Source organism: Pararge aegeria, chromosome 14 (assembly GCF_905163445.1).
Source record: "Pararge aegeria chromosome 14, ilParAegt1.1, whole genome shotgun sequence".
Lineage (NCBI taxonomy): Eukaryota > Metazoa > Arthropoda > Insecta > Lepidoptera > Nymphalidae > Pararge > Pararge aegeria.
In genome coordinates this window covers 13,994,162-14,009,211 of record NC_053193.1, presented here as the reverse complement: position 1 = coordinate 14,009,211, position 15,050 = coordinate 13,994,162, and the positions used below count along the sequence as shown (strand labels likewise).

At 35.0% G+C, this 15,050-nt stretch overlaps 1 protein-coding gene across 6 annotated transcripts in view; it reads left to right on the top strand.

Moving 5' to 3' along the window:
* Positions 1-13,869, top strand: part of LOC120629110 ((E3-independent) E2 ubiquitin-conjugating enzyme) — a 34,688-nt gene extending 20,819 nt beyond the window's left edge. For 5 of the 6 annotated variants that reach the window (XM_039897886.1, XM_039897884.1, XM_039897882.1 and 2 more), the window contains exons 19-25: positions 486-588; positions 1,737-1,826; positions 6,418-6,539; positions 6,784-7,019; positions 7,611-7,808; positions 10,784-10,934; positions 12,231-13,869. In XM_039897886.1, the coding sequence (XP_039753820.1) occupies positions 486-588; positions 1,737-1,826; positions 6,418-6,539; positions 6,784-7,019; positions 7,611-7,808; positions 10,784-10,934; positions 12,231-12,559 (1,229 nt within the window). In that variant the 3' untranslated portion in view covers positions 12,560-13,869. The remainder of the gene's footprint in view (positions 1-485; positions 589-1,736; positions 1,827-6,417; positions 6,540-6,783; positions 7,020-7,610; positions 7,809-10,783; positions 10,935-12,230) is intronic. The other variant, XM_039897885.1, reaches the window with a different exon arrangement.
* Positions 13,870-15,050: the final 1,181 nt, after the last annotated feature.

Sequence of the window (15,050 nt, the reverse complement as noted above, 5' to 3'; positions counted from 1 at the left end):
AATTATAAAGAAGTTTTGATGCCTACATTATTAAGAGAACAATAATGATGGTCTTAAAATCTAAAATGAGTGTTCTACGCTATGGGATCTTAGCGATATGATAGCCCTTAGAGCTTCGTCCTTCTTTTTGGGGGAGACTGAGTTCGAGCACCGACAAGCACGTACAATTTTTGGTAATATGTGCGTTTTTAATTTAAGCGATGAAATATCTCCCGCTTTAACTGAGAAGAAACTTGAATTCCCGAGAGTTCACAATACCCTTATCAAATGCTCTTCTCATTCTGAGAGGTGAACCATTTCTTGCGGGGCGGTAATAAGTTGGTAATAATGTATGTTTTAAAAAAAAATATATAAAATTTTTTAACAAAGAAAAAAATGGGCACAATACAATGAACAGAACAATAATGATATTGAAAATCTAAAATTACTTGATCTAAAATGACCTATGCTATTGGATCTTATTATTTTTTTTTATTATTCACTAGCCATTGTTGATCCGGACGGCGAGGGCAGTACGCGGAACGTTTGCCACAAGCTATGCGCACTAATACACCGGCAACTTGTGAAGGCGCATGCCGAAGTCAGCCGGTATGTTTACAGATAATATTCATTACTATTATTTATTAACTGGGCCGTTATCCGCGACTACCGATAGGTAATTTTATCCCATACAACCGCTATTCTACACATACCGACCTTTGCTATAACGTCGTTCGATCAGATTCTCCGGGTCGTATTGATGTTAAATAGCTTATAACGTTCCTAGAGTATCGCCTATCAAACTCAATAGTATCTTTCATATCGGGCCTCAGAGAAAAGCACGTTACACCCGTCGGGGTCTTTTTCAATTGGTTTTAGAGTCGCACATCTCGTCCTTCTGATTTTTAATAGCCATAAGAATTGATCCTAAAGAATTGTAGGCAAATTTGACCCTGAAGGCAATACAAATAAGATCCACTTTACTATGATGTTCAGGTATTTCGATACTCGAAAATGACTACTCGATTGCGAGCGAACAACTCTTGTACTAAAAGTTGAAAGACGAATTTTATATTTCGTCGCTTAGCTACCAGTACGGCGCAATTTATATAAGTCTTTAGGAGGCATAATAAACAGCACACTTTACATTCTGAACAAAAAAGCACGAAATACCTGAGTTTAATGTTAAAAATCTTTTACATGACACGGTATTATTGTGTGTCGATAACTTAGGAGATTTCGCGCTATTGTTAGCTAAGCGACAATATTTAATACTATCAAAATATCGACTACAGATAAAATTGTGAGTAAAATTCAAAAAAAAGGAAGAAATAGAAAACCTCCAAATAATAACAGCCATTCAACACCGTTCGTAATAGACAGAAATACCGGCGATAAGTGTCTGTCATTAAGAACCGTCAGTTGTCATGTGAGGTCAAGAGCCTGGTCACCGATATCAGCAAAAAGGATTGTTATTTGCATCTCAAAAACCAATAACCGACCGTTAAGCACAATGACAAATTATGAAAGTCTAAAAAATATTTAAAAACTTTCTGGGATTCTACTTAGCTTTATAGTTTAGACTAGTTTTAAGATTTGCGATAAAACCCGCGTTATGCTTTGCGGACGGAACGAAACCAAAAGTTTGTTTAGTGGTGAAGGTACCTAATAATAATAAACCTAATATTAAGTTTTAGTTGTAAGTAATCAAAAACGTTTGAATGTGGAATAACATAAAGGCGATTTGTTTTCCGCAGGAGAAGGCCGCAAGAGCTGGCCGAATTCCTTAACAGATTAATGAAAAAGCAAAACGTGACTGAAGAGAACTTACCCTACCACTTTTCAATGTGAGCCGCCAATTTTATTTTACTCCCATCCTTCGCATTCCCCTCGGGAATCTGTACATTGCAATATATAATGAGCTTAAAGCTTTCGCCTGTATAAATATTTACCCCTCGCATCTGTCAATATTCTTGCAAAATTTTAAGGTCTATACCGATACATCAGTGTCAGGGCCTCATCAGTGTTTTGTTAGGTTCAAAATAAAAATGGCAAACAAGTGTTAGCGAGATCATACTTTAGACTTATTCTTCCCATCTGTCAATATTCGTGCAAAGTGTAAAGATCAATCCTGATATGATTGTCAGGGCCCCGTGAAAATAGCAAGCCAGTTAACTTGAGCATACAATTTGTATAAATAAAAGAGTATTTATCAGTCTTCTAATTCAAAATTACACAAACGTTTGCCAACTACAGTACATACATATTAAAATTATTAATTACATTATTACCATTATTTCCACACGTGCGCACGCTATTTATCTCACTGCTGCTATGATATTTTTGATGTCACCACTATTTGTCAAATCCGAAAAAAAGGAAATACAGTTTTCTAGATTTTATCTCAAACACAAAATCTTGTGATGAACGCCCCTGACCAGATTTCTCAATCCCTGATAAGTGTGGATAGACCTTGTTTGATCTGTTTTTTGGGCAGTAGTTTTTATTATCGGTATAACAATCAGGTAAAATAGTTCATAACAAGGGCAGAATCTAAAGTTACTTTTGGTAAGCAAGTATCGAAACATTATGTTATACGTTTTATATGTAAACATAGTTTGTTGTCGGACAAACTTCTAAAAGAAAAAACACGAATATAAAATAAAGGTATGTGTTTCTTTACAAAACTGCTGCTTAGCATAAATATGAAGAAATAACAGCCTCCTAACTAAGCTTAATAAACAGAGGGTTTGGGAACGTTCGACATTCTCAATGTCTCGGAACTTCAAAACTTAAGTAAAATTAGAATCGAGTTAGTTATTGGCGACATGTATCTAATTAAATAAAAAAAAAATAAAACTAAAATAAAAAATTTCCATATAGTCGAGTTCAAACATATGGCCTAAACAAAAATTCGTAAATATGTATAATCCTAATGACAGAATCATTTTTTAACCTAATTTTTTAAATATTTTCGGCAATAAATTTGGCCATTAACAGTGAACTTTTAGTAATATCGTGTATATTAAGAAATTATTTGCGTGTTACAAAGCAACTAATCTTTTGAAAACAACATTATTATAATACAATTTCAAAACCAGTGTTTTGAGTCTAGACCTGAAAGTTTCGGGACCCGAGACAGGTTAATTTACAAAAAACTCTGGCACCCAAACCCTATTCCTTTCAGCAATTGCGTATGTACAGATTCCCTTCAATGTTGCTCATATTAACATATTATTTTGTATGTTTTATAATTATTTTTTGTATATTTTTTTTTTGTTTCGTGTACGTTTTCGTGCCTTACAACCGCACTATAAATCTTTATAATTATTTTTAATGTGCAATGTGCAATACTGATGTCTTAATTATACTTTGTTTTTAAAGCTGTTCATAATACATAATATAATCAATTGTTAACGTTTAATATAAACTGCTCGCATCACTTATATTAAACAAAGATCTCCATCAAACCAGAGCTCTTTCCAAAAGCTCAGTTTTAAAACTCATTTCATTTTCATTTTGTGTCAATATTACATAATCCATATTCTTTCACCTTACCAAACATTTGCACCCTAAACGTGAAAACCTACGAAGGGATAATTGCAAAATGTTGACAAATTTTGCGTAGTTTTTTTTTTTTAATTTTTAAAATTTTTTGGAAGTTAGTCTGACCCATATCATCATACATATATAGTTTTCGAGCCTTAGCTATTGGAATGTATTTTTTTAGTATATTAAGCCTGAGGAAAATACCAAAAACACACAATGTCGTCATTTGTTTAACCTAATCTTTCCTTTTTTTATTTCTTCTTCCTGCTACTCCGACTAGCGTTGGTCATCTTGCTTGCTATACTCCTATCTATCAAGCTATTCTTCGCGAGGGGAAACAATTCAGTTACACTCCCGATTCCAGTTCACTGTATGATGATGAGTAGCCACTTCTTGCGCCAACTTCTCCTTCTCTTGTGTTTTTTACATTTACCCCAGAATATGCCACTTTTCTTCTTCTCTCATACTTAATGGTGCGCAGAGCTCTTTTAAGAAACTGTAAGTCCAGTTACTGGCCAATATAGGTCTCAAATGTCTCCTACAAGGTTTTAAGGGGTGGATCACCACCCCTTAAAACCTTGTAGGAGTTTGGGCCAGATGTAACAACTGCTCAAATAAAAGACCCTTGCATAAGGCGAATTGATTGACCATTCTGCCAAGAGTGTTACCTCTAAGAAGACTTCTAGCTACTTCATTATTTTAAATACTATAACTATTCTACTAAACCTATTTAGAATATTTCAATCGACAACTTTTTAAAAGATGTCCGCTTTTTGCTGTTCATAAATCTCTCATATAAATATCACACCTAGAGACACATGGGCCCTACGCCTCAGGTTGTTGGAAGTTTTCGTTGCATACCCCTTGAAGTATAGCTCTGTTTATATGCAATGGTTTTTCACTTCAGCTACTATCAAATATAACTTTAAAAAAACACTGCGGATTTGTGACTACCTAGTGACTGGGAGTCTAACAAAACCGTGCCTTTTTACTTTTTACATATTTTTTTTTTGACATTTTGTCCTAACAACCTTGTGGCCATATTAAAAAGTAATTATGGAATAAACATTTCATATCAACTATTAATAGTTTTTTTTTGCTATATTTGTAACTCTGGAATGATCCTCCCTTATTATAATTATTTTATCTATATTTTTTATAATAATATCTCTTTGTGCTATTAATTTATTTAGTTATTTTTTTAATCCAGTAGTTAGAATTTCCAATAGAACTACGTATCCCATCCGTCCACTAACGATATTCATTTTTTTTTTATTTTGGTAGATGACTCAGTAAAAAAGTGGTAACTTAACTTCTCTACATTTCGATAATGAATCGATTTGTGTGAATCCAAATAAACCTATTTAATACGCGTAGTGTTACTTGTTAAAATAAGTTTGTTTAATGTAAGTTTTGCGTTTTTTGTACCATTGTGCAGGAGCATTAGTACAACTTTCTTTGCATGTATATAAAGTGGAAAAGAGGACACTGTGTTTGCGGTGTCCAGTTACTAGACAAGGTCGCCAATTTCTTACACTATAATCTGGTTGCTGCAAGAATGTGATTCTGACGTCTTTTTTTTTTTAATTCTACTACAAGTTTATACTTGAGGATATTTGGGGTATGGCACCCTGAACGCTCCGGAACGCTCAATCACTTTGCGTAACGTGTTTGTCAGAAGGGCAACTAGCCATGGCCTAGACCACCCACGAGCCTAGACCAGGAAAATTTCGGAAATAATAAATTGACATATTTATATGGTGTTAATGCCATTCATTCTTTATTAGGAAGAATAAAAAACTCTTAAATTAGACGCCACTTCAAAGTTAAATCTCCATTCAGAAACGCATTCTGAAATCGACCGGATTATAGCTTAAAATATGTTAAGATAGCTTGGTCGACTGTGTGAGGAACTTGCTTAACCATACAATTTTTATGGAAACCAATTCATATCGTTCAACTCCCGCATCTCCTACATTGACCGATGTAGGTATGACCTCATGTTACTATTGTCCGGTAATAATAAATGCTTATTTTTTGTTACCGTTTTTAAAAATTGTCTACTCCACTTTATATTATAGTAAATAATTAATGTGTGCTTCAGGTGACGGTATATCATATCATATATAATTAAGTCCGCTAACGATGACATATTAAGTTACCTTTTTTCTGCTTCATCTATTTATTTAATGTTCTATTCTTTTCGCGTCGTCGTAAGATACGATAAGAAAAGTTGTGTATAAAGACTGTTTTACTTATTGCAATATTATTGTCGATGTATGCCTGAATTGTTTTATTAGTCATAAGCACGTTAGCGTCATACTGCCGGTAGCGACAAACTAGTCTTAACGTTGGGATTTCCACAAAAAGGTCTTATGTTAATGTTAAAGTGCATATACGTGGCATAACGCTCTGACATTAGAATTCGGCCGTCAAATGGAGTGTGATAAAACACTGCATTAATTATGCAGTTTTCCGAAGCTATGCCACAATTATTAATAAGGCCTCAAGAGTTCCTCGTATGATAGCGTTTATCCATTTTGTGGAAAGTCTTACAACAATGCGTTTATCGTAGTTAGTTACCAGCTGTTATAATTAGAGCAAGCATACACACCTAAATAAATTGTATAAAAAGATCCAGCAGTCTTCAATCACATATTTTATTAACGAACGATTATTATAAGTAACGTACCAGAAACCGGTGGTAGAGTCACTACACACAGACAAACTTGAAGTTTCAAAAGTGCTTATATTAGGCCTACTTGAAATAAATGAATTATGAATTTAATGCATTAGTAAGACAATAAGAAAATTCTCGAATGTTATGATGACACACTTTCACTGGTTTTACCTTAGATTTATTAAAAAGTAACATAATTCAATTTGCAGACAATACGGTGCACTCGTTGTTAGTATAGCCAGTCAAGATGGCGAGCCTAGCGAAGGAAAACCAAATAATACAGAGCTCACTGACGCCACTTCTATCACTGCTCTGAAAACTGAAGAAAACGGTCAGTACTAAATGATGAAAGACTATACCAGTGTTCACCAAGGTGGACTATTGTCACCCGTGCCCTTTCTACTTTTCATCAATGACGTATATAAGAAAAAGTACCTTTACTCGGTGAAGTTCTAGAAATTATGAAGGGCCCGTATTCTTCTCTAATTATATGAAGATTATCGTTACATATAATTTTGGTAAAATTGCGTTGTTAACTTTATTCAATCATTAAGATAACACAATATTTCTTTTAGCGCCATCACCTTTACCAACGTCAAGTGAAACTGCGCCCTTAGCTACAGCTGAAGGTGACATCGACCCTGAAGCAATACAAGAAACACCAGACGACGGCGAAGGGTTCAGTTTACTGGAGTCAGCACCCGTGTCTCATCGGTTTCGTCTCTCTATGCTGCAACCTTCGGAGCCGAGGAGTTTCTACTCTGCTGTGAAACGGGAGATCAAGCTGTTAAAGAGCGACCTTCCATCTGGGGTGAGATCCACGTAATTGTCTATTAAATTAACCACAATGGTTTTATGTTTGTTTATCTGACCCTTAAATATGCAAAAAAATATGTCGATCTCCTTCACCTTGAAAAACAAATACAAATGTATCCCACGGAAACCGTACATTTTTCGAGGAGAAAAAGTAGCCTTATGTGTTATTATAAACTATGATCTATATCAGCTGTGCTAGATTTCAGTTTCAGTTTTGTGCTCAGCCATTCTAGCACATTTGTGTAACAAACTTTCTTTACAATAATACTAACTTACTGCTTATTAGCATAGACATCCCTAGTTCTTCCATCTTTCGCAATCATGAGCTTTCCTTCTCCACAGTACTCCTGCTTTAGCTCTTAGGCTGTTTTCCCTATGGAATGGTCTTTTTCTTCTCCTATTACCGTCTCTAGGATAGCCCTCTGTTTTATTTTCTTCTACTCATTAAATGACCAAGTTAATTGTACGGTTAAAGTAAAAATTTGCAAATTTGTATGATTTTTAATCATGAAAGTCAAAGAAAACACCGCTTTTTTTTAATACATTTACTGTGTAAAATGTCATAAAGCTACCATTTCTCTGGCAGGTATGGGTACGCGGTTACGAAGACCGTATCGACCTCATATCGGTGATGATAGCCGGTCCCTCCCGCACTCCATACGAAGGTGGATTGTTCGTGTTTGATGTGCAATTGGGAGGGGAGTACCCTCGCGCCCCACCGCTGTGCCACTACCACTCGTATTGCTCCGACAGACTCAACCCGAACCTGTATGAAGATGGAAAGGTAATGTTCACATTTTTTGCATACAAAGAGTTATTTTTATTATTTCATTTTCTGCTACATAAACAACCGCAATTGATTGAATTGATGCCAGCAGGGCTAGCACAGGTAGGAGACAACAATTATATCCCCCGATTATATCCCCTGATAGGAGATATAAAAAACGTGTCCACCTGCTACAGTACGGGAACATAGAAAAGGAGAAGTTTTTATTACAATCCCCGTTTGTTATTACACATATATTATTTGGATATTATTTCCACTTCTGCGCCAGTGCTCTGAGAGTTGATGAAGCTGTGGGACAAGTAAAATTTTTATCTTCTACCTGGGGAGATAGTTGTCAACTGCCCAAGCTAGCCGTGCTAATACTCCTGGATATAAATAGGGATATACACTTGTTTGCGAGCGTTTAGCTTGGTAAATTATGAACGGGCAATATGGTTGTGAACCTTTTGGCAAGCAGATTAATCCAATAGACGACAGATGTCTCTCAGAACATCAATGAGCAAAAAATTGTGAGTCTGCGCTTACCAATGCATTCGCCGCACCGCGCCGCTCACACTCGATATCGGACTATTCTTATACACCTATTATTTGATTGTACTTGTCCCCGTAAACTAATATGTGAAGTATGAACTCATTCCAGCTTCTGACTTTATTACTCGAAAACTTGTTCCTACTTACAAAATCTTTTGAGGGTTTTGTCTCTAACGGCCTCATTAATTAACGTAGCTTATATTTTAAGAATAGTTCTAAAGTGTTTTCACACGCTCTGTCATTATTTCTATTTACAAATTTATTTTGGGATTAAAAAACAAGGAAATAAATAAATACATAGTTTAAGGGTGGTAAGGCGGCCTTATCACTTTAATTGATCTATCAGTAAAATGGACAGTGCATAAAGTAATGATATAAAACAAATATATATATATATATACTAAATTAAATAAGAAATATACAAATGTTTAATAACTATAAATATTAAAATACATATCTAATTTAAACATATGGAACAATATACTAGACTACATAAAATAAGTAATTAATTTAAAGGAAATTGTATACAATTTTACACTAAACTAACAGTTGATATCTTGGAGATGTCTCTGAAAAACTTCAAAGTTTGTGTTAAACATAAGCTTATAGAAAAGTCCTATTATAGTATCAACGAATAAAAATGCTTGGGTGTAAATTATTGCTCTAACCAGGTTGCTTCTTTAATAGTTTTAAATGAAAATATGAGATGGTGATAGCAAAAAAAAAACAACCGGCTAAGTTTATTGTGGGCTGCTTCTAGACCAGGGCGCGTTTGGAACCCTCGTAGCTAAGTTGACGAATTTAGTTGTCGCCATCAACTCACTTCTGTTATATTATACATGTAATGTATAATTTAGCATCAAAAGTGCCAGTGGCGTGCATAGCCCTTGGACCCAGGGTATGCACAAGGTGTTCAGCACAAACATAAAAGTAAAATTTATATTTTAGATATGTCGGTTTATATTCAAATTACTTTACGAAAGTTATATTTTTGATTGATTTAATACTATCGTCTATCTACTGCTAATTGAATAAAAGTACATACCCTGATTTACGTCACAAAATTATGACACACCATTCGGCAGCATTTTCTAAGCACACTGAAGATGTTAATATTTTTTTTCAACATGTTTTTAGCGTCTTGATGAAAATTATTAATATCACAATATCCTTTATCATTTCAAACTTTACGTATATTGGACAATAAAACAAAAGGAAAGCAAAATAATCGATTGGTGTGTACAAAGCCGCTTAGTCAAGAATACCTAGTTTTCGTAAAATTTATTATTACACATACGTTTTACTTTATCACCTATTTTTGTGGATATTTGTAACATTGGTACACACCTTCCTTTGCGAATGATTTCTAATTTTACGATAAAGGGATAGAAATTAAAGTTGTCTCTAAGTACTTTTTCCAGGCACACTGAACCCAAACAAAGACCGCACGAATATGCTTTCATTATAAAATGAATGAATAAACTATAAAATAACGTTAACACATTAAACTATCACTACTCAAACTTTTATAAGTTGCTGAATTTATGCACGTTAACCTTTTATTTATCACCAACGCCATAGAGCATTGTTCGAAGGTAAACAATAATGGCGATTGAATATGCTAATGATAATATTGCAATCGAAATTAGTCAAAATATGTCTTTAATTTTTTTGTAAGTAAGGGTACGAACGCTATTTTATTTTGATATGTCAACAATAAATATAAACAATAATTATTGTTAACTTTCTCACTTTCCAATAATTCCTGGAATACTTTTCATAAAAAAATCAAACACGTAATTGATTATCCACTTCCGTAAGCAGTGCTTATAGACACCTATACATAGAGAATTTATGAATGAAACTGTTCACACAAGACCGATGCTAATCTTGTAAGTACATGCGCACGATTATAACATTACACGACACACACTACTAACTTGCACGCACACATCTAGCAGAACGATTCTTTCTTTGGGCGTGCTTATTTTATTTGATATTTCTATGCAACAGTAGATGGCGTCATATGTCGAGTGATTCATAATAATTGATTTACCCTGCAATCGATAACATGAGATTTAAATGATAATATAGGTATTTTTACGTGTTTTAAAAGGTAAATGTTTAGCATTTACGGTTAAAAATTAAAATACGAAGTAGAAAATTTTATTTTATAAGCTATACCTACGCCTCGCGCGCGCTGGTTGCGCTGTCGCCTGTCTAGCGACAATTGACCTAGAAGTTTGGCCGCTCATTACTAGATGGCGCTTTCATATATTTTTTACTTAGTGTTTTTTTAATTACAAAACTTTAATGGTCCTATCTGAAGGTTCTTTAAGACCCTGAGGGTAGGGTATGCACTGCTTATTTGCATATATGCAATGCACGCCACTGAAAAGTGCCATATATGTGCCTACTTGAATAAAGACGTGGTTTTCTAGGTATGCGTGTCTCTATTGGGCACGTGGTCCGGGCGTGGCGTGGAAGTATGGGGCAAGGACTCGTCCCTTCTGCAGGTGATCGTTTCACTGCAAGGGCTCATATTGAATGCCGAGCCGTACTTCAATGAAGCTGGATACGAGAAGCAGAAGGGTTAGTATGCATTTTTGTAACGCCTCATCCTTTATGTTTTCCTAGTAAACCAAGTTAATGTATGTATGTAGATACGAGTATGTATAGGGACGACTAATAATTAATATTGGCTTCTATACACAAATTTGACAATGGCCTTTTGAATATGTAAGCAAAGAGGGGTGTACGAGATTTTTATAGGAAAAATAATTATCATTTATTGAGAAATGTTGGTTACAGAGATTTGAATGCCCTTCTCTATGCGGTAAAACCTGTGTTGCAAAGGGTAGTTAATTCCTGAGACTAAACTAAATATTAGCTGTGTGCTTAACTACAAACAAACAGGCGAGAGTATGAGTACATGGGTGAGTGGGCGTGTGTTAGTGTTTGTAGATAAGTGTGCGTATATATGTATGTTCATGTGCTGTGTGTTCGTGCTTGTGTTAGTGTGACATGTTAGTGTGTGCGCACATGTAATGTTTGTAATAAGAAAGTTAACGACACGTAAACTAACGACAATAAGTAATTTTATTACTTTAGAAGTTATGTTTTCTGAAGCGTTGTGATCACAACACGTACACTTGCAACGAAAACGTCTCATAAAATGCCGCACTGTCAACCTAAGGCGTAGTATTAAACCTCATGCGCCTGTATTTTACACCAGCAAATACACGGTACATTTGACTCGTTTTTTCGCAAAGTTTAAAGCAATATGCACTTTGGTGTCGAGAGCAGTGCGGATTTGATCCGACCAACGAAACGGGCTACGGGCTGCGTCCTCGAGGTCTCTTTCCTTCCACTTTGCCAGTGACCACTATCTTTTCAAGATGGTCTCCATGTCTTCTGGCAATGTGACCGAAGTACTCGAGAATCCTCTTAAGACAGGTGGTTGATAAAATAAGCATAGCGGTGCGTTATACTTCCCCGGACGAGCTATATGACAAAAAGCTACTAGCACTTTTTAAACTTCTACTAAGGAAACAAAACAATGCTACCTATAATGTTGGAAACAAGCCTCTAAAGTAATACCTGTCAAAAATAATTTGACAGGTCTAAAAAAGATTAATTTTTCTTTTAATGTCAACAATAATTCAAATTATTATTTTGTTTTAAATCCTTTTAATTTTGTTTGTTTTTATATATTTTACAACACTTGTTTTTTTTATATTTTTAGTTATCAAAATATTGACATTATAACACAAGTAAGAAAAAATGGAGGGTAGATAGAGATAGCTCTTTTTTTATACGTGCCAATTTAGCTTAGATATTCGTGTACTTCAACAATGTCTACTAAAACATGCGTCTTCCCGTACACAGGTACCCAACAGGGCACGGAAAACTCGCGCATGTACAATGAGATGGTGCTGTTAAAACTCGTGCAATCAATGACGAAGATGATCACGAACCCGCCCGAACCTTTCCGCGATGAAATACTACAGCACTTGCGCAATTCCTCCGCGGACTTGTGCCGCCGCTTGGAAGGACTCGTGGCCTTATCTAACGGCGAACCGACGGACGTAGCTCCGCCGGACTACCCCCTTATACCCGCTTCTAGAGGCTTCTGTCTCACGCTACGCTCATCCCTCGAGTCCTATCGCAACGCTCTGCGTCGCAACGACATCAACGCACCCCCCTCCACCTTATAGCCCAGCTTGTAGCACTAGATAGCTTTAGAAACTAATTGTACTCTTTATGGGGTTGCCAAAACTTCTCATACCAAATACACTCAGTATAAGAAAAATAGTTACTAACATTACATTATCTGCGATTATATATTTATAAAAATGTATTGCTGTTTTTGTGTCTCGGAAAAACTCGAAAATGTCTCAACCGTTTTTGCGTCTTTCTTCTTACTAATCGGGTTGTTGAGTTTAACTTTAACAAGGAATTTATATGGGAATTGCCACACAAAAAGTGTCACAACTTTGACGTCACAAAATGCTTTCCCTCTTTGGATTTCAATGCCAGAGACAATCCGGGATATTGTATGTAAAAGATAGAACATGTCGTCAGAAACTTTGCAACCAAAATCTAACTTGTACTTGCATATTGGTTAATAATATAACAATTTCGAATATTATATTAATGTTTTTGAGACATTTAAGAATTTTGCAAAATAACATTTTTTGCTTGTGATGCGCCATGTTAGATTTGTAACTGCATCATATAGCAGGACGCGTGAAATATTTCACAGCGAAATTCGGTTACATATACTAATCGAATAGAAATATTCCAGCTAAACAGCTCGGAGATAAGGCAAAGTTTACTTTGTGCTGCGTAACGTGAAAGATCACGGTTTTTAAATATGAGTGTGAAATACGTTTATAATTTACATGAAGTTGGCAACCCCATGTTATTATTGTTAAGCGCGTCAAGCGTTATCGTTATCCGCAATTAGTCAAGGAGCTAGTGGCAGTAATTTTTTTAATTATTACATTTTCAACTAGAGCCCCAAATCTGTTAATCTCTCAGTGGTCTGTCTCTTTTCTATTATAACTTACTAATACAAGTCTGTTATGAAAATAGTGTCTCCCAATAGGCCTTAGATTGAAATTTTTTAAAATTATATGAAGCCTAGTTTGTTTGTTAAGGACCACTCGGTCTTAAAAAAATGACAGGTCAATAAAAATAGTGCTATGCTTTACCCCAGTGAACGTCTAACAAGGCTAATTCTACAGCTGAGTCAGGGCCATTGTTATAATTGCCAAAATTAATTTTTAACTCTCATTTCCTGTTTGAGAGTAAAATTAAACAGTTTTATTTTTTCTCGTTAGTTGTTTTCTGAATAAATGGCTGTCTTTAATTTGGATTTTTTCCCCAAGATGGTATTATATGACACTAACCTAATTTGTCCGCAAGCTCTTTGACTATAACACCAAAAAGTCGCGACAGTCCAGCTAGTTTCGTCCCACACGCGCCCTGACGCAAACAAACAAACAAATATAAAAAACATTTTGTAGTTATAGTATTTATTGTGATGTACTTTTCGACTATAGGAATATTTTAGATGTTCGAAACCCATATAGTACTCGTTATTGTTATTATTATTGTTTTTTTATCGCTATTGAAACCATTTATAATCAATTCAATTAGAAATGACCCAAAATGCTTACATTCGATATTTAAAAATACATTATCGTTATATAATAGGGTGAGTTAAGATTTCAGACATAATAGGGTCTCAGAGCTTTCATGTATGGATTTCGAAAGCATAAAACCTGATTGTCTGTTATCATCAGAAGACATCGCTAGTAATTTATTACTATATATTTCTTATTCAATGTCAATAAAATACTGCTTTTTTTTTGGGTCGTTTCTAAAACAAATGCACCTTGTAAGAGCTCTTACAGACTAACTGCAGGTTGCAACTTACGCCGACAAAGATCGGTTAATACAGTTACCTTTGCCGTTCATCTGAAGAGCACATTCTTGAACACGAGCGAAGTACCTTTAGACAATAATTGTCATACTTAATTTAGCATACAGGTATGGAACTTGCCAAAATACTTTATTTCTGAAAACAATCATATTTACGCACTTCGAAATCGATTTATCTCATTAGTTTACATTCACGTTAAAATGCATAGACAACTTTTGATTCTTTGTCCAATCTGACAAGTGACGCCAGGCGATTAATCGTTCCGGTACGATGTCGAGTCAAAACCGATTACGGGGTTATTATTACCGCCATATACCCCCTAGCAGGTTAGCCTGTTCCATCCATCCACCATCTTAAACGATGCTTCTTAACTTACTTACTTTGTAGCGGAATAAAAAAAGGAAATCGAATTTCATGTCCTTTAACTGATGTTAGAGAGAAGAAAGAGAAACAATGAGATTCGATATTTCATCAACTCAAATTTAGTTAATAAATTGATGGTATAAATCGATGCTGAAGTGCATTAATTTAATCTTAATGTTATAACTCTAGCTACAGTGGTACGTACCTAAACAAAGGTCAACTAAAAGAGATAATCAATGTTAAATTTGACTTTATTCGCGTGAGAGAGAAAAAAACAGTAAGCATCTGTGTCTTTCTCTCTCACACGAAAATAACGTCGAATTTGATTTACATAGAGCATGCCGTATCGTTGACCTTTGTTAATATTAAGGTGACAAATATGCCCAAAAGATTTC